Source organism: Bombus impatiens, unplaced genomic scaffold (genome assembly GCF_000188095.3).
Source record: "Bombus impatiens unplaced genomic scaffold, BIMP_2.2 scf_0135, whole genome shotgun sequence".
In the NCBI taxonomy this organism is placed as follows: domain Eukaryota; kingdom Metazoa; phylum Arthropoda; class Insecta; order Hymenoptera; family Apidae; genus Bombus; species Bombus impatiens.
Window position 1 is genome coordinate 2,585,339 of NT_176554.1, and position 19,214 is coordinate 2,604,552.

General features: G+C 35.4%; 6 protein-coding genes across 11 annotated transcripts in view; 3 read left to right on the top strand and 3 right to left on the bottom strand.

The window, feature by feature from the left end:
- The first annotated feature begins 27 nt into the window (after positions 1–27).
- LOC100742744 (zinc finger protein 600-like) lies at positions 28–2,937 on the top strand. The gene is made up of 3 exons (XM_012381752.2): positions 28–359; positions 447–572; positions 978–2,937. Exons 1-3 carry the CDS (start codon positions 207–209, stop codon positions 2,625–2,627), a joined length of 1,929 nt encoding a protein of 642 aa, XP_012237175.1. The 5' UTR covers positions 28–206; the 3' UTR covers positions 2,628–2,937.
- Positions 2,938–3,119: 182 nt separating this feature from the next.
- On the bottom strand, positions 3,120–11,661 carry LOC100742622 (ornithine aminotransferase, mitochondrial). Of its 3 annotated transcripts, XM_003486870.4 has the most exons (11): positions 11,542–11,661; positions 10,701–11,172; positions 9,821–9,935; positions 9,024–9,328; positions 7,791–8,121; positions 7,049–7,432; positions 4,858–5,227; positions 4,153–4,457; positions 3,787–3,987; positions 3,397–3,622; positions 3,120–3,308 (listed from the first exon to the last, which is right to left on the bottom strand). In XM_003486870.4, exons 3-11 carry the CDS (start codon positions 9,881–9,883, stop codon positions 3,142–3,144), a joined length of 2,352 nt encoding a protein of 783 aa, XP_003486918.2. In that variant the 5' UTR covers positions 9,884–9,935; positions 10,701–11,172; positions 11,542–11,661; the 3' UTR covers positions 3,120–3,141. The 3 variants fall into 3 exon arrangements, with proteins under 3 accessions (XP_003486918.2, XP_033174945.1, XP_012237176.1); XM_033319054.1 differs by lacking the exons at positions 3,120–3,308; positions 3,397–3,622; positions 3,787–3,987; positions 4,153–4,457 and having other exon boundaries at positions 4,855–7,432; positions 10,701–10,862; positions 10,953–11,172; positions 11,542–11,653; XM_012381753.2 differs by lacking the exons at positions 3,120–3,308; positions 3,397–3,622; positions 3,787–3,987; positions 4,153–4,457 and having other exon boundaries at positions 4,855–7,432; positions 9,830–9,935.
- A 140-nt stretch (positions 11,662–11,801) lies between these two features.
- LOC100742974 (cell division cycle-associated protein 7) overlaps positions 11,802–19,214 on the top strand; it is a 14,301-nt gene continuing 6,888 nt past the window's right edge. Inside the window, exons 1-3 of one of the 3 annotated variants that reach the window (XM_033319058.1) lie at positions 11,802–12,049; positions 12,123–12,821; positions 12,888–13,034. In XM_033319058.1, the coding sequence (XP_033174949.1) occupies positions 11,987–12,049; positions 12,123–12,821; positions 12,888–12,938 (813 nt within the window). In that variant the 5' untranslated portion in view covers positions 11,802–11,986 and the 3' untranslated portion in view covers positions 12,939–13,034. Of the gene's footprint in view, positions 12,050–12,122; positions 12,822–12,887; positions 13,209–19,214 lie in introns of those variants that run through there. The other 2 variants (XM_024365459.2, XM_024365458.2) reach the window with 2 other exon arrangements.
- Positions 13,111–14,754, bottom strand: LOC100742860 (methyltransferase-like protein 25). The gene is made up of 4 exons (XM_003486872.4): positions 14,157–14,754; positions 13,727–14,078; positions 13,554–13,651; positions 13,111–13,485 (listed from the first exon to the last, which is right to left on the bottom strand). Exons 1-4 carry the CDS (start codon positions 14,721–14,723, stop codon positions 13,252–13,254), a joined length of 1,251 nt encoding a protein of 416 aa, XP_003486920.1. The 5' UTR covers positions 14,724–14,754; the 3' UTR covers positions 13,111–13,251.
- Positions 14,832–15,436, bottom strand: LOC105680326. Its single transcript, XM_012381755.2, has one exon. It carries the CDS (start codon positions 15,289–15,291, stop codon positions 14,887–14,889), a length of 405 nt encoding a protein of 134 aa, XP_012237178.1. The 5' UTR covers positions 15,292–15,436; the 3' UTR covers positions 14,832–14,886.
- Positions 15,511–19,214, top strand: part of LOC100743097 (SWI/SNF complex subunit SMARCC2) — a 5,583-nt gene continuing 1,879 nt past the window's right edge. The window contains exons 1-6 of one of the 2 annotated variants that reach the window (XM_012381765.3): positions 15,511–15,905; positions 16,351–16,470; positions 16,544–16,657; positions 16,724–18,671; positions 18,768–19,078; positions 19,164–19,214. In XM_012381765.3, the coding sequence (XP_012237188.1) occupies positions 15,789–15,905; positions 16,351–16,470; positions 16,544–16,657; positions 16,724–18,671; positions 18,768–19,078; positions 19,164–19,214 (2,661 nt within the window). In that variant the 5' untranslated portion in view covers positions 15,511–15,788. Of the gene's footprint in view, positions 15,906–16,350; positions 16,471–16,543; positions 16,658–16,723; positions 18,672–18,767; positions 19,079–19,163 lie in introns of those variants that run through there. The other variant, XM_024365454.2, reaches the window with a different exon arrangement.

Consider the following 19,214-nt stretch of genomic DNA (forward strand, 5'->3'; position numbering starts at 1 on the left):
TAGAAGACTTTAATTTTAATTTAAACCGCTACTAGAGCCGCTGCTATATTGAATCGATAAGGTAGCGTGTGATATGAAAATGGTAAGGTAGGCAGGTAACCGTAACCGCCAAAACATGAAACACGAAATAGCATTGCATATCATGTCTACTCTGTGTCTCGTCTGTGTTTAAATCAACTTTTGAGGTTAGCTGTCAAAGTATAATAATGTTCATCGTTACGAAAGAAATTGACAGCGAAAATATTGGTAAATTATGCCGTACTTGTCTAAGAGAGGATGGCGACAAAATGGTTTGTTTGTTCGTGGGACCGGCTGAGTCGTCTCTCGCTGCTAAATTGCGATCTCTCTCCTGTCTCGAAGTAATAAACATTTTCAAATTCGCAATTTTTTGATTACCACGAATACGAAATTTGATTTTGTTGCGTCTGAAATGCGTATTTCATTAGGTATGGCAGGGCGATGGTCTTCCAGAAAAAATGTGCGACCGTTGTGTAACCAGAGCGGAATCTGCTCTATTATACAGGGAACAATGTCGTGCAGCTGACAGAGCGTTAAGACAAGCAGTTTTAAAGGTAATCAAATTTAAAACAACGAATAGAAGTATTGACAAAGATCAGATTTTCTTATAAAACCATGTATAAGCATGCTAATAGCACAGCTTCCGATGGGAATGGTTCTGTATACGTGTATTAAAACACATATTTTTCAATTTACCATAGCACATTATAATTTAACTTGGCATTTCAGTGAATTTCAGACTTTATTGTAGCAGCTCTTTCAAGTAATACCAAAATTAGAAAATCTACAATCCATAATTTATTATTCCCATGTGATTGAAAAAATTAAATGAAGAAATATGTTTTTACTTTACACGAGATTTTAGAAGAAAAGCTGATCGCCTCATCAGTGCACGTATGTGCCTTGTTTGTAAAAGGAACGTGAACTTTTGCAAAATGAAAATGTATCGATATTCGTAGGTTTCTGGTCTGGCTTCATACGCAGCGGGTTACAAATTATATCAACAAAATCAGGGTTTCATGCCTGTTCAAAATTCCCATAAGACTTTGAAATGTATAGAATGTGGAGCAGTATTTATGACCTACCAAGAGCTCTGTGCCCACAACAGATCACATTTACCTTTTGTCCAAGACGATATACCTATGCAACATATGCACATAGTAGAATCACAAAATCCATACTTCAATCTTAACTTTGGTCACCTGAGCTCTAATTTAACCAACGAGAGCATTCAACACACGCAATTGTCTCCATTGATTAGGTCAAACGTGATGCAAATGATACCAACGAACGGGGAAAACCCTAGCCGAGCTGCTTGCGCGTTACATTGTTCTTTGTGCAATCGCACGTTCACCAATAGAACACAATTAATAAGTCATAGCATCACCCACAACTCGGAAAGCATAGAAGTGCCCTGCGATAACGAGCATATAGATATCTGCGAGAATTCAAATCAAATTCCTCAAAACTTGAGTTACGAGAGGTCGATTAATTCCGTCGGGAATACTATCCAAAACTTATCTTATCATAGGTCAACGACGAACGATAATAACGAAATACAAAACTTGGAATTTCCAGAAAATATGGATTTGGGAGACGAAGTTCGAGAGGGTAGCCCTCGTGTAAGAAACACAGCGATGTCTGATTCGGATACATATAATATAGCTGTCTATCGCGGTGTAAGATTTGCGAAAAGTCTCGAACGTACGGACAACAGGGAGAGTATCGATAGATATCAATCGTGCTCTTCGAATCTTAATTACAGCAAACAGCAGATCGAGAGCGAACATTCTGAAAATGTGCAACAGCTACAGGCGAAAAAGTACAAATGCGACGTATGCTCCAAGTCGTTTTCTCAAAAATCTAAATTGTTGACACACCGATTCTCGCACTCTGGTCAGCAACCTTTCAAGTGTCCCAATTGCGTGAAAGGTTACTCATCGAAGAGCAAACTAAACGCTCATATGCGATTACACACGAAAACCAATGTACACCCGTGTAAAATGTGTGATAAAATATTTGCATATCCTTCTTATCTGCAGGAACATTTAAAAACACACAGACGAAGCGGCAATAGCAACGGGAGAAACGAGGAGAACAAAGCTTTCGAATGCGTCAGCTGCAAGAAGAGATTCCGTTTATTGAAAAATCTGAAAGCTCACGAACGACTTCACACAGGGAAAGGTCTGATGCGATGCGAAATATGCGACAAGACATTCAGTCGAAATTATAATTTAAAGATTCACTTGAGAACGCATAAAGCAGCCAAACCGCATAAGTGCGAGTACTGTAACAAATGTTTTGTTCAAAAAGGCAATCTCGCCGAACATATGAGAATTCACACGAAGGTAAAACCATTCGAATGTAAAGCGTGTGGAAAGCGCTTCTCGCAGTCAAGTCACTTGAAGAATCATGAAGCATCCCATACTACTGTTAGACAACATCAGTGTCGATTGTGCGGGAAACGATTCAAACTTGCGAATCATTTGAAGAGACATCTGATCTTACACAATGGTACAAAGTCATATAAATGTCATCAGTGTAATCAGTTGTTCTCTCAAGCGTTTAGTCTCACGAGGCACTTGAAAAGGCACGATTCGCATACTTAACCGATGTGTACACTTCTTTTTATATGTACATAGATACATCATCTTAAAAATATACAATTCCATGTATATAAGTATTTTATACTATTTTCAATGATTAATTTTCTCCATTTTAAACGACTGAAGATATTTAATATTTGTACATTCTGAAAGAGGTACAGGTAAACATTGTATTACGATAGATAATATTAGTAGAAAGTAATTGAGATACGATTTTTCATTGCGAGATGTAGATATATGTATAAACTTATTGCTTTTTTAAGCAATGAAAAAAGCAATGAATAAAATATTAATTTTTTAGAGATTTAAAAAAGATCTTTTTTAAAAAAATTATTATCATAATATTTTTAAAAGATTCTTCGAAAGAATAATTAAAGGAATCATTTTTAGAAAATAAATTCACTTTTTGTGTATAATTTGCGTCTCGCATAATGCGATTTTTATAACACGACATTTTCCTCGTATTATAGGGTAGCTCTCGTATTATAGAAGAGTTATCCGTGTAACGATAACTAATTTATTTGTAATTTCTGAGGACAGTGGTGAGTATATCGAGACCTTCTTCGAGTTGTTCTTTCGTGATAGTAAGTGGTGGCGATATCCTTAATATTTGACCATGAGCAGGTCTCGACAGCAAGCCTGCTTCTTTCAATCTTAAACAGATATCCCATCCTTCGGCGAAGTCTGGAAGATATTACAAAATGTAACAAGCAGCAAAGTATACGTACAATATATTATTGCAGGATATTATCGCGGACTTGAGAGTCAATACCTTTATTAATTACTAAACCAGCCAATAAACCTCGACCTCTAAATTCTACCGCTATGTCTTTCGGAAGTTTTCCTAATTCTTTCCGTAGAATTTCCCCAAGCTTACTCGCATTCTCCGCAAGACTTTCTTCCTCTAAAATTTTAACTGCTTCTATAGCGACTCTGTTACCAAGCGGACTTCCACCGAAAGTGCTACCGTGAGATCCAGTTTCTAGGCACATTATTATCTAAGGAAATAGCAGGTTTGACTTAGATTGACGTAACATTAGAAAGATGTGTTTCTATTGCTAATAATTAATTGAAAAACCATTTTTCTCACGGGTTAAATAAGAATTCGATCTTGAAAGGATCAATAACGTGCTGCTATTGTTTCCACTGCAGTTATGTTTACCTGTTCGTCCGCTAAAATACCGGAAACAGGATACAATCCGCCAGACAATGCCTTTCCTAGCACGAGAATATCCGGCCGTTGATTTTCGTGATCTACCGCCAATCGTTTGCCCGTTCTGCATAAACCAGTTTGTACTTCGTCAGCGATCCATAACACATTGTATTTGTTGCACAGGTCTCGTACACCTTTCAAGTAGCCATCCTACATCGAAATGAAAGTTTAGGATTTGGAAAGACGAGAAATGGAACTCCAATTACTGAAACTATTCTTCACGGATCTATACGACCCAAAATGGGTATTATATCTGTCTGTTATCTATTCGACCATTTGTCTATTCAAGTCTGATGGAAGATGAAAATAACATACATTCGGTATTATGACACCCGCTTCTCCTTGAATTGGTTCCATCATGTACGCGCAAACAGTTGGATCCTGCTTAAATTTTTCTTCTAAAGCGTTGAGGTCGTTGTACGGTACTTTGTCGAAGCGAGGAACGTAAGGTCCGAAATCGGTGTAACAATTTGAATCCGTAGATGCAGACAGCGCGGCTATAGAACGTCCCCAGAAGTTCCCTTTTGCGAAGACCACGGTTGCTTGTTCCGGAGGTATCTTCTTTACTCTGTAAGCCCAACGCCTAGCAACCTTAATGGCAGTATCACCTGCTTCGACTCCTGTAATGCAACACATAGACGCGTCTACGTATTTTGCGCTTCTAACTTCTGATTTTCCATTGACAAGTATACGCAAGTATCCGAACACAGGATTACTTTTGAGGAAACACGTTTTGATATATTTGTTACATATTGATATAATTGTTACGTATTTTAATAAGTAACTTACTTAAGTGTATATACTCTGTTATATACTCTATAAAAAGATAGAAAACATCGCTTCTAACTATTAGTTCATTATTGATTTGTACACATTAGTCAAATTCAGATTACTATACTGTATAATTACTATAAATCGATCAAAGTGTCCGGATGCTCGTTACTTTTAACACGCCTTCTGTTCTTTTCTATCTAATTTCTCCATCTTTGAATGTATTTCGTTTTTTTTTTTTTTTCGTACCAGTATTCATCGGCAAGAATTTGTCCCACCCCAGAAGCTTCGACAGATATTCTCCTAGCGCACCGTGAGGCTCCGAATAAAAAGCTCTAGACGTGTGAGCGAGCTTTCCCACTTGTTCTCTCATTACTTTCACCAAACGTGGATGACAATGACCTTGATTCACTGTTGAGAAACCCGCCAAAAAATCGAGATATCGTTTCCCTTCGACGTCCCACAAATAAACGCCTTCGCCTCTTGCAAGAACTACCGGAAGTGGCTTAAAATGTCTACCACCATACATATTATCACGATCAATCAACTCTTGCGAACTCAGGAATCTCTTCAGCTCTACTTCTTTCGTTAAACCGAAGATTCGTGATCTTGTGATCGGCTGCATTTTAAAGATTTCGAATTATAGTACCGCAGTTAATTTAGATTCGTGGAATCGTTCGAAGAAAAGAATCTCTTGCCACTGTGTTTAATTTCAGAGGCTGTCTTACATTTATATCAGGAGAATAAGAAAGAGTAGGGGTGATGTGTACTGCTTATTTACTCGGGATGTTTTTGTATATAATTGATACATATGTCGGTGGGATTTAGAATAAATGCTGTAGCGTAACTGAAGAACTCGTATCTGATAATGAGGGGCATCGTTTATTACGGCGCCACCACGCTAAATCAAATGAGAAACTGCAAACAACATATATCACAATAATCTGATCGTGAAACGATGTATCCGAGGAGATGCACGTTACTGTCGAGTGGTAAATCTGTTATTAAAGAACGTCTCCCAACTGTTAATTCTTTGCCTTTTGTCATAACTGGGATCGAATGTACTGCTAAATTTAAATTCAGACAAGGAATGTATCTGTATCGATTTAGTTCATCAGTAATGAATGGTTGATACCTCGTAAAATCTACATAAACTTTTAGAACGTAGCTACAAACATGTTTCGATCGATTCCAACATTGAATTTTAAAGTCACTAAACTAAACTGAACAGACGTCACTGCAGGAACAATTTTCATCCACTTTCAATTATCGCTCTTTTATTTATACTGTTTAATATTTTCTATCGTTTTAATCAATATCTACTAACTGTATATGGTTATCCGAGATAAGGTCATAGATCAAAATTTGATCGAAGAGTTTAGAATAAGTTCTAGTAAAAAAATAAATTAACGTAAATTTTATATATTTGCAATAATTTGAAACTGTCCGTATACTTCTGGATGGCAATGTACTTGCACGCTTCTAGTGAGAAATAATAAACGCTAACGTACCATCTCTTCATTCTCTCGTTTGTTTTACGATTCTTTCGCAAGCGCGAAACGAATCGAGAACAACAATTATACTCATAATACGTACAATTACCAATAACAAGGATTACGAAGTTTGTATAAGAGGAGGATCATTTGATAAAAAAATATATGTCGTGGCATTCTTTTTCGTTTCCGTTTATTTGCCGTTCTTTCTAAAGTCTTTCGAGTCGACATCCGATAGGAAATTAATTACGTATGACAAATGCGACTGTATCATAAAACAAGCGATTGCCAATATTGACCTACAATGTTCAAGCGCGATATTATCGCGAGTTTGAGCCAGTATTCGATGTCTGACAAGCGTCGGAACAAACACTGATCTCGTGACAGTACAGGATAGAACCGTATCACGTATAGCTATTAATAACCAGTATATAACTAATCGGGCAATATTTTTTCCTCTGTACATGCGGTGCATGCGGAAGATAACAGCTTCGACAGCTTTCGGTACATGTTCTTGGTTCGATTTTACCGTGTTTAGCTTCGTCGATCCGCAGTCTATCTGAATTATGTGGACGGCTGAGAATAGTGATCGCATAGTGGTGAAAGTTAGTTCACTGTTACTTTCTATGAAATGAGGAAAGAGAAAAAGAATAAAATGTGACTTTATTAACATCTTTCAGAAATTAGAACGGAAACGGGATCGAGGCGGATTTTCCAAGTACGTAGAATGTATGGTGTTAATTAACGTATCGAGAAATAACTCGAGAAATGATATCGACGCATTCTCTTATTTGCGATTCCGTGATGACCAACGGCGGTGCCAATCTGATTATATGACCGTGCGTTGGTTTCGCGAGTAAACCCTCCTCTTTCAATTTCAAGCATACATCCATGGCATCGATGTCTTTTTTGATAACAATAGCGTTAAGTAGACCCTTTCCACGAACAAGAGTAACCACATCCTTTGGTAATTTTCCAAGCTCGTTCCTGAGAATATGTCCGAGCCTTTCAGCATTTTCCGCTAGTTTTTCTTCCTCGAGCACGCGAAGCGCTTCAAGGGCGACTCTACATCCTAGAGGGTTGCCACCGTAAGTCGAGCCGTGTTCGCCAGGCTTTATAGTTAACATCACAGAATCGTTGGCGAATACACCAGAAACTGGATAGAAACCACCGGACAGAGCCTTTCCAAGAATCAAAATGTCTGGTTTTACATTTTCGTGATCTACCGCCAATCGTTTTCCTGTCCTTGCCAAACCAGTTTGCACCTCGTCGGCGATCCATAAAACGTTATGCCTCGTACATAATTCTCTCACACCCTTCAGATAGCCATCCTTAAGAAACAATATACAAGTTAACGAAATTGTATAAAGACAGTTATTAAGATTCTTAATATTATAATAAGCAACATTTTGAAACGAAATAACGAAGCGAATGGAACGATATCTAGTTGTTCTAGTGCCAGTAGCAAATAAAAAACAACGTACTGAATTTTAAGATTACTCTCGCGTGTAAAATAAAAAACGTGATTTGTCGTATTCTTTCCTGCGATCTTCGTGTTATAATAAATCGAAATTATTAGCGCGTATCCTGATCGGTTCGAATAAGCGAGGTTCTACTGTATAAATCACATTGATCCGAATGGTGCAATTAATATTTTATTTTTTGATAATTAAACGAGAGTTACGATACCTTCGGTACGACGACGCCAGCTTCGCCTTGAATAGGTTCCACCATGAAAGCACAAACCTGAGGATCGGCTAAAACCTGTTGAAGCGCCGTAAGATCGTCGTATGGAACGAGCTCGAATCCAGGCATAAATGGACCGAATCCACCGTAACTAGTTGGATCCGTGCTTGAGGATATCGCGCTCATCGTTCTGCCCCAAAAATTGCCTTCCGCGAAAACGATCTTCGCTTGATACTGCGGTATACCTTTGCACGCGTAACCCCATCTGCGTGCCAGCTTACAAGCGGTTTCGCCACCTTCTACTCCTGTGTTCATCGGAAGCCATTTATCGTACCTGAACATTTGATATTCCATTCCGTCATTTACGATATCGATTATTAAAGATACACGGGAAACGAAATTTCATTTATACTTTACTATGTTAGTAGACATTTCTGACATACATATAGTAGACCTTGATTTATCTGAACTCATTCGTATAGGTATAATACTGCTTGAAAGTATTCGATGTAGTTCGAAGTGTTCGAAAGTATTCACATCCAGATGCACAAGTGGATTCGTTCGGTAAAAATTCGCTCGATGGGGTATTAAACAAAATTCCATTTTAATGAATGGAATTCAGATACACTGTCAAAAGTATCTGAACATTTGCTTATTCTTGATAGGATATAATTTAATTACAGAAACACGATATGACACGACATTTGAATAATAATCAATGGATATACAATGAGATATTGTCATCTATAAATGTTACTATCTCCAAACTATTTAAATTGTTTCTACAATACATATCAGATAAGAAAGGCTTTTTCTTCATTTATGTGCTGGTTAATTTAAGCAGTAATATTTGAGACCAGTAGATATATCGATGATTTTTTAATATACCGTCAGTCAATTTTCAAACGAATATTTAAAATTTATTAGTTGCAGGTTCGATGAAAAGATAATAAATATGTATTAATTTTAACCATCAGTCCGTTATCAATTTTCTATCAACATTCCGTACATTTATGAGCGGCAATATAATTGGAATTCTAGCGCACATTACATTTTCGTTCCCCTTCCACAATCGCTATATTATAGGAAGATATGTCGATTATCTGATGCCAGATGCGAGAACAGACGTTGTATAAACGCATGTGAGAACGCATTATCACAACTTGTACAAAAGGTGCAAATGAACAAATAAAAGGAGTGGCAAGAGGAATGTAATCACACAGTAGTCTTACTCACCCGAAAAGTTTCGTAATATATTCTTCAAATTCTCCCAATGCATCCGAGTAAAAAGCCCGCGAAGTTAATGTCAAAACCTTCGCTTGTTCGACCAAAGCCTTGTAAATTCTCGGATGGCAATGGCCTTGATTAACGGCAGAGTAGGCACTCAGAAAATCATAGTAACGTTTGCCTTCGACGTCCCACATGAAAACTCCTTCCGCTTTGCATAACGCAACAGGCAGCGGATGATAATTGTGAGCACCGTATTTTGATTCGCGTTCGAAAATTTCTTGTGACGTTATAGTTCGATGATTTTTCTCGGCCTGCGATCGGAGTTAAAATGTAGACGATTTTGCAAAATTGAAGGGCTCCTAACGAAAACGAGGCTTGTCTGCGCCTTTTTCAGAAAAGTGGAAGAATGCTTAATTTAAAAGAATGTCCTTAATTTCTGTTCAACACGTCTCGATCTTTTGTACAAAATATTCATCATTTTACATAATTACTTAATCGCTGTAAGCGTATCTGTGATCATATCGTAGAAAAGCTTTGTCTGATTAAATCATGAAATTGTGGAACCATGATAAGGATTACGTTCCTCCACGCGGTTAATCTTCATTCTACGATAAATCAGAGTCTACTGGTTTTATAGTTATCAGACGTATGATAGATCTGATTATACTTTCATAATACTGATTCTATCATGTTGTGAATCTCGGTTGTTGCTTAAAAAATTAAAGAATTTGACAAGAGTCATTTACGAGCCCATTTGCATATTGTTTGGTAAACCATCTATCGGATTTAATGCTGCTTATTACCTGATTGACCAGATTCAAAAGATATCCCTTTCTTTTAGATATCACGCCGACTTTTCTGAACATCGTGTTTATATATTTTATACGGACAACCGTATAATCCAGATCTCGCGTTAATCTAAAATTTGATTTAAAAAAATCGATGTTACGTACATAGATATATCAGGACAAAAACGTATAGCATATTTTCGTAATTAATTAAAAGGTTTTTCCAATTGGAACAGAAGCGGGATTGAGACATAAAAAATTGGAGAATCGCGCCAGAGTTAATAGGAACAATCCCTTAATGAAAATAGTTAATATGAAAGTATGTAGAAAAACAAAAATTATCCTTACATTATATATGCGTGACAAATACATTATATTGTATTATATTTAATTATGTCTTTGATGTAAATATACTATATCCATATTATCTTTTAATTAATTTCCGAAGATAATTTAACGTGACCAAAAATACATTCAAAGTTAAGTAGACAGATAATTTATGTAATACAGGATTAAAAAACAGTGTGTCCAGAATTTAGAAATTGCTCTTCTGCAAGAAACAAGAAATGTGATTTATCGTGCTTTTCTCCTGTGATTTTTACATTACAAAACAACGTAGAATAGCATTAAACTGCATATTCTCGAAAAACACACGAATTTAACAACAGACGCGCGAACAGCCACGCATTATCATCTCTACACAATCTCTACAATCACTTAAGAAGGTGATTTCAAGCTGTATGGTTTTTCTTAAGTATGAGAGAATAAAAAAGGTAACATTATCAGCAAGGATATTAATATTTGCCAGAAAAATTATCACGATTGCATTGTGTTATCGGCGCGGCAAAACAGGCTATCAACGGAATGTTTGTTTGAATTATAGGTAGATCTTTACCTTTATAGGAACCGGTGATCGCCCGTATTAGCGAGATCTACGCGTAGCTACCAGTAATCGATGAATACAACGACCGACTATTCGAAACTACTTTTCCTTCTGTGCTCGAATCTGCTTCAAACCAATACCCTCCCTCCCTATCTCTTTCATTCGCTCTCTAATCTGTAACAATTAGTTTGCGTTAGGTTTTTCCAAGATTGTCAAATTCTAAAAGATACACCTTGACGTGGCTAGTCTTGTTGCGCGGCTTACTGTTTCTCTCCATCGCATCGTACGTACGCTCGCGTCACGCCAGCTCTTCGTATCAGAGATAAGAAAAATGATATAATTATACAGCCTATCAGCGATGAAAGCAGCTCGTCTTGTTCAAATCCAAAATTCTCGACTATTTGTATTCGAAAGTAAATATGATAAGCTGATATACTTTCACCAACTAACATCGGATCGCAGTTCGTTTCGGTACAAAGCAATTCTGTAATATTTCGATCATATTTTACAAACGATACAATAATTACAGTAATTACATTATGAATGTTATAGTAGATAGTATAATCTGAATGATGAATAAAAACCATTTCAATATACGATAAACACGATACTAAAAACTATTACTTACCCTTCTTCTTGCTTTTAATTAAGTAACGATGAATGATGGAAAGATATTTATGACTATATACAACTATAGTTAGTTATAGTACAATAGTCTGGTATGATAACGGTAGTTTATCGAATACTCTGTCCTGCTAGCTACTGAATGCAAACATTGATGATACATATACAATTGAACATTACAGATAGTATGTGATTAGTACATAATATACAATAACGTTGTACATATTACCGTAAATGTTCGTCCTTGCTCCCTTGCTCGATGTATCCAACAAATGCCTTTTTCTCGAAACATCAATTATTTGTTAATAAAAGATAGATTATAATGTGTTCGAGTGGAAGACGCTAAAAATACATATATGGTATGCTCTTACATATGTTCGTAATCGTAATTCAGTAATCTCAAATTCCTAATAATTCTCTGATGTAATATATTTCAATTAATACATGCACTATGCATATATATATAATTCTCGCAACTTATAGCGTATACTTATATAGATGCCCTGTCGGTTTTACCCGCCAAAACAGTCCAACTGTCCAATTCGCCATGATTGTTTTTAGAGTCAGTGGAACGATTTAAACACGAGTATTGTGTTTGTTTTTGATTCTATTCTTTTATCTAAAGAATATTCTATTATCGTGAGTATACATTACTTGAAGATTAAATTTTTAATATGGACGAAAACGATGATTACGACGATTTACGAAAAAGAAACATAGCCGAAAGAAACGCTATCGTAAGTACTTTTGTTTGATTTAAATTTCTAACCTATAATTATCCGGTGTGTTTATTTGTATTCAACGTTGCAGTTTGCCGAATTTTTCAAAGAGTTAAAAGAACAAACGAACGATATAAAAGAACTGAAAAAAATACACAATGGTACCGAGAATTCAGAAAACGAACCACCTAAAAAAAGACGTAGAACTATTTCTCATTCTAAGAACGATCGTGTTAGAATGAAATATGTAAAGCTCGAATTTCGTAAGAAGTATAATACTAGAAGTAGATCAAGGAATATCTCCCAATGTGAAGAAGAAGAGAAAGAAAATGATATAATTGATCTTAAAAGCAATAAACCTAAACTCCAAGTTCTATTTCCATGGGCGAAGCCATTTCAACGATCGATCGATTTGATGAAGATGGGAGTGTGCGATGTAGATGAAGAGGAAGAGCAACGATCTATCAGCAGTGACGATGGGAGCAGTGATGATTTGTATGATATAACTAAAAAGCGAATATACAATGTAAACAGAGCTCCCTATGACCCAAATAACATACCATCCGTCAGTGAAATTACGGATGAAATGCTAGATAATATTGCAACCAAAAGTACTTCGAAGCAGTATTGTAAAATTAATGGAACATGCTGTCATCAGTGCAGGCAGAAAACGTTAGATACAAAGACTGTATGTCGTTCGGGAGAATGTATTGGACTTAGAGGGCAATTTTGTGGACCTTGCTTAAAAGGACGATATGGCGAAAGTGCCGTTGATGCATTAAAAGATCCTGTATGCCATATATTTATACATATATATATTTATTTTTTATTTTTGTTTCATAATTATTTATTTTGGTGCAAAAATTTTGCAGAATTGGGTTTGTCCACCTTGCCGTGGTTTATGTAACTGCAGTATATGTAGAACAAGAAGTGGTTTACCCCCAACTGGAATTTTAGCCCCTATTGTAAAAGAAGAAGGATTTTCGTCTGTTATGGATTACCTTCAATCTGCCGAAACAGATGACACATAATTTTCATTGATACAAGATGTATGGTTGTAATAATATAATTAAACCTCGTAACAAATAGTTTTTTACTGATGAATATAATATTTTTTAATCGATCGTACTATGTATGAGAAAACTTTACAACAAATATAATAAAATTGTTTTCTGTATTCGCGTCGTATACTTCTTTGTTTATAACTTTCTTTTCTGTCGCTATTTTACTGCAATAATGCCATAACGTCTTGGAGATAACATAGGATCAAATAAACGCAGTATCGCAATTTTAGAACACTGATTACTGTTCTGTAAAAATATTATTCTATCCAACATAATGGCTGCTTCTAATACAAGACCAACATGTATCCTTAACATTTGAAATATGTAAAACTTCTCCATTAAATGTGCATAAAGTTGAAACGTTTTTCTCAGTGCTTCTTGTGATGGTATCTAAGGATGCAAAAATTTTCTTAAAAAAATATTCGACTAAAATATTTATAATAATGTTATTGTTATACCTTCTCCAAATCTACCCCAAGTCTTGAAAATGCCCATTGAGCATAACTTGGAAAATCGTGTGATGGTCCGCCGCGACCTACTCTAGCATTATAAATACCTATTAAAAAAGAAAAACAATAGTATATACTATATGAAATACATTCAAACTGAATTAATATAAAAACAAATATACCCAAGGAATGAAAAATGACTTGTAATATTGCTCTGTAGAACAATGATGAAGATACAGATTTGTTTTTTGTACTTCTTTCAACAGATTGTTGGGCTAACATTCTAGCATTTCTAGAAAAATTAATTTTTTTATTAAGTGTTTCATTTGTCAAATGGTAACAACAGGGAACTATACATAAAATATTAATGTCTTTTGTAGCTAAGAATGTTCGAATAATTGAGTCAGTGAGAGAACCACAAGTATGTAAACCAGTTAATATAAGATTTTTATTTATATCCCAATCGGAAAAATTTTCTTTTATCATTTTTATATAATCGGTTCTGTCATTAATTTCTTCAACTACATAGCGTACCTAAAACAAAGTACAATTTATTTGTAGTTCGTGTATTCAAATGTAGTATTTTATAAAAATTTAATACATTGTTACTACCAGCATTGGAGAGAGTATCAGCTTCTTCCGTAATTTTTTTTGTCTACAGATTGCTCCATTACTACATAATTGTGAAGAATCTATTGCAAGAACAGGAACTTTATGATTCTCTGCTAAAAATGTTGACAGATATGCTTTTCCAGCACCAGCATCTATTACTAGATTATTTGTTCTTGCAGCAACTTCCCCAATAATGTTTCCAAGGGATTCAACCTCGTGCAACTTTTTTGTATTTATAAATTCTATCTTAATATTTTCACACATACATTTCTTCTGATTATTTATATCTGGTAATGTGTTTAAAAAATCTTTTGAATTTGTTTCTATAGAGCATGATTGCAAAGATAAAGATTTTGCTAACTTTATAAAATTATTCAATGTAGGACAATTGTCATTTTCTGTCCAACTAATCCAACTGAGTTCATTCTTCTCTAATTCTGACCTTAAGGCTTCTGGTAAACATGTTGTCCATAAGTTCTCAGTAATAAAATCAACTATATGACAATTTGCCAACTTATGATATGTGTTAATGAAATATATAATTTCATCGAAATGTTTATCATACATGATTTTAATATTTATCACATTTAAACTTGGTACAATATGGTATAAATTCTGTCCAAATAACAATGTTTATTATGATTGTTAAAAATGAAAAATATTATGAAGCCCAGATACAGTTCTACAATATTGTTCCACTCTTTATTTATTTAAATATATTCTCATACAATTAAAAATCGAGTTTATCCACTTCTGGATATGACGAAGATATTTTTGTCAGTGCACAAAACTTGGCATATTTAAATTTAATATTATCTACAATTTTCAATATATCCACCGTCTCATCATTAAATTTAGGAAAATTATAAATATCCTGCAAAAGTGTTTTTGCAATGGAAACAGCTTTCTCCGAATTACATCTATTGGTAGTTAAATATTGTTCCAAAATACCACTGTAATATCCCAATTGTGCACCTACCAAACTACCCCTGTGATATCCAAAATGAAACCCATTTTCCAATTGCTTTTTGCCAACCTCAAAACCTTCTTCGTAACCTACGGATTGGGCATTTTCTTCGACAAATAGTAAATCTTCTAACTTCTTATTTATGTCTATATCTTCTTTATCAGACATAATTATTATTATGTATCTATTGAGTACATTGAATAATCTAATTCGATTAAAAAAATCTAATATGATTCTTAACTAGCCTAGCTCTAATTTATAATTGGTACTGTCAGAGTACTATGAGATGGAAACATGAGATGTAAGTATGGGAGCAATTGTAAATACGTATCGAATAATTCCGAGTATACACGAGCATGTCTACCAACCTTTAAAGTCACTATCTGCTTCGTTCATGGTTAACAGTAAATATTATCAGATCGGTTAAGGTTATAAGTAACGAAAAACAAATATATATTTCTGAGTTTTTATTAGGAAATACTTATTTATAGACTGTAAAAGCCTATTTGATGTTGAAGAAAAAATTCACGAACGTAAATCGAAATATTCCTGTATTGGAATAATATGGCTAGAACCAACTTCAGAGGTGTGTCATGTTTGCAACAAACGCGGTGTTCTTTCTTGTAGTGCGTTCAACAATTTTTTAAGTTAATATTTCATAAAGGATGCTCGCGTTAGGACCTAAAAAGGACGGTGGACCCAATACGAAGTTTTTTGAGTCCCAAGAAATTCTTACACAACTCGATGGAGTTAAACAATGGCTTTTGAAAAACTGCAAAAAGGTACATCCAAACGCCCGGCGTCGAAGTATTTGGTCAACTGCTTACTAGTTTATGTGCTATATTAACAATCTTTTACTTTACTTTTTAATTATTCTATTATTCCATCTGTAATTTACTACGATTATATTTTTATTTTCGAATTAATGTAAATAGTAAAAATAATAATAAAGGTTAATATCATATATAGATTAACTATTTGTTATATTTATTTTCTAATAAAATATTGCTTTTATGCACAGAAATGTCATTTTCATTAATGTAGCATGTGAATATTTTATTTTATTTTATAAATTATATGTAGAATCACACATAAATGTATATATATATGATATTTATATATACCTAACTTAATTGAATGTTGTGTGTATATATATAATGAATATAAATATAATTGTTTGAACATCTTTTGATATTTGCCTTATACCTCTCTCAAATATCTTTTTAGTACGTTCAAACGGATCCTCCTACTAATAAAAGCTTAGCTACATTGATAGTACAATTACTACAATTTCAAGAAGATAATTTAGGAAAGAATGTTTCAAAACCTCCAATGACAAGACTTCCTGTATGTATTTATTGATTGATACAATGGAAAGTATCTTTTTTTAAACTAACCAAATCATTTATTAAATTTTCAGATGAAATGTTTCCTAGATTTTAAACCTGGAGGTGGACTATGTCATATTCTTGCTACAGCATATCGTTTTAAGCAAGAACAAGGGTGGCGTCGATTTGACTTCCCTGTTGGAAAGGTAAGTATGATATTATAAACATAATTTAACAATTCTTTACACATACAAATAAATGTTGTTTTTTAGTCAGGATCTCGTATGGACAGAACAGTGGAAATGTTAATGGCAGCTGAACGAGCCTTGGTACAAAATCGTTGTATGATTATACCAAGTGTATATGTTAGACCTGATGTAGACAAATCAACTGCTGCGAAAGTAAAAGAAGCAGTTCGTCGACATCAAGGTAGTATTGTTGAAAATGAAGCAGATGCGACACACATAATTTACCCCCCGGTTGACCCTATGGAAGAAGAGTATGCACGGCCTTGCATGAGACGAGAAAGATCTGTTCTTCTTCATTGGTATTATTTCCCAGATAGTTACGATTCTTGGACTGCATTGGATCTTCCTTGGGATTTTCCAGAAGGCACACTTACAAATACAAACATGAAATCGATATACAAAGTATCGGCAACGTGGGCGTTAGATTTAGATCAATATAACGAATGGATGAACGAAGAAGATTATGAAATAGATGAAAATGGTCAAAAAAAAATACATAAATACCGACTTTCCGTAGAAGATTTAATGGCTCAGCCATCTCATCCTCCGCCTTCAGCAAAAAAACCAAAACGGAAACGATCTCCTAGTCCATCACCGAAACCGGGAAAGCGTAAAAGCGCAAGAGGGCCATCAGGTGTCCAGAGTACTTCGTCTTCGTCGTCACTTACGGCTCCAAAAAAATCACGCGGCGGCGGCGAAGAGGAAGATGATCTCACCCAAGGAATGGAAGATCCACCGGCAGAACCTCGGATTGTAGAAGTAGTTGCAACTCCTACAAATCCTCCTGTAACTGGTCAAGGTAACATTCCAACAAGCGGCACTGCTTTGACTACAACAGGCAGTAAAAAACAAGACAACGAGCTTCAGCCGCTCAAATCTGGTAATATGGCAGACTTAGACGAACCTATGGAAGGAGATAAGGGAAGTTCTCAAAGTACTCAAGATAGGGAAGAACGAGACGCAAGCAAAGAAAGAGGAGAAGGAAATAAAGGAGACGAACCAGAAGATAATGTTACTGAACAAACACATCATATAGTTGTCCCTAGTTATTCTGCTTGGTTTGATTATAATTCGATTCATACTATAGAAAAGAGAGCTTTATCTGAGTTTTTTAATGGTAAAAATAAATCTAAAACACCGGAAATTTATCTTGCATACAGAAATTTTATGATTGACACGTACAGATTAAATCCTACAGAGTACATTACATCGACAGCTTGTAGACGTAACTTAGCAGGCGATGTTTGTGCAATTATGCGTGTGCATGCGTTTTTGGAACAATGGGGACTTATTAACTACCAGGTAGATGCAGAATCAAGACCGACACCTATGGGACCACCTCCGACGTCACATTTCCATGTATTATCAGATACTCCATCAGGTTTAGCCCCCGTTAATCCAAATCCTCCGAAGACACCACAGCCTTCTGCTGCGAAGACATTACTCGATTTAGAAAAAAAGTCATCCAGCTTGGGAACAGAGGAGAAAGCCTCAGCTGGTGTGATGGCAAATTTTGGATTAAAAATCGATCAGTATTCGAGAAAACCAGCAGTTTTGAAAAACAAACAAGCTGCTGGCGCTACTCGCGATTGGACAGAACAAGAAACGCTTTTACTATTAGAAGGACTAGAATTACACAAAGATGATTGGAACAAAGTTTGCGAACATGTTGGTTCGAGAACGCAGGATGAATGTATCTTACATTTCTTACGACTTCCAATAGAAGATCCATATTTAGAAGAAGGTGGACCGGAAGGCTTGGGTCCATTAGCTTATCAACCAGTACCATTTTCTAAAGCTGGCAATCCAGTTATGAGTACTGTAGCATTTTTGGCTTCGGTCGTTGATCCCAGAGTTGCAGCAAGTGCAGCTAAAGCTGCTATGGAAGAATTTGCAGCCATTAAGGACCAAGTACCAGCAGCTTTATTAGATCAACACTTGAGGAATGTTCAAGCTAGTGCTAACTCTGATGGTAATTAATTCTTTTCCTATTCTTTTCTTATCGCAACAGAGTATTGAATAACTTTGAGTAATATCTTGAAATAATAATTATTTTTCAATTATTTAGGTAAGTTTGATCCAGCTGCAGGACTAGCACAATCAGGTATAGCTGGAACAGGTCCACCCGAACCCCCGGACGATACAACACCACCTTCAACTACTGGAAACGTTCCAGCAACAGTGGCCACATCTCCACATTCGGCAACAACAGCTTCTATGGAAATGAAAAAGGAGGAACAAGAAAAACCTAAAGAATCTGAAATTGAGCAAAGTCAATTAGATATAACTAAAAAGGAAGATGAACTAAAAGAAACTGAAGAAGATACAAAATCAACTATGGATGCTGAAACTATGGAGGCGAAAGAAAAGAAAGACAAGGTAAACTATTATTTTACGATGTCATCTTTATTAAATATTATTATATTTATGCATTGTCTATTGTCATCTTTTTTCTTTGTTATAGGTGGTGCGAGACGCTCAACTCCAGTCTGCAGCCGCAGCAGCGTTAGCGGCA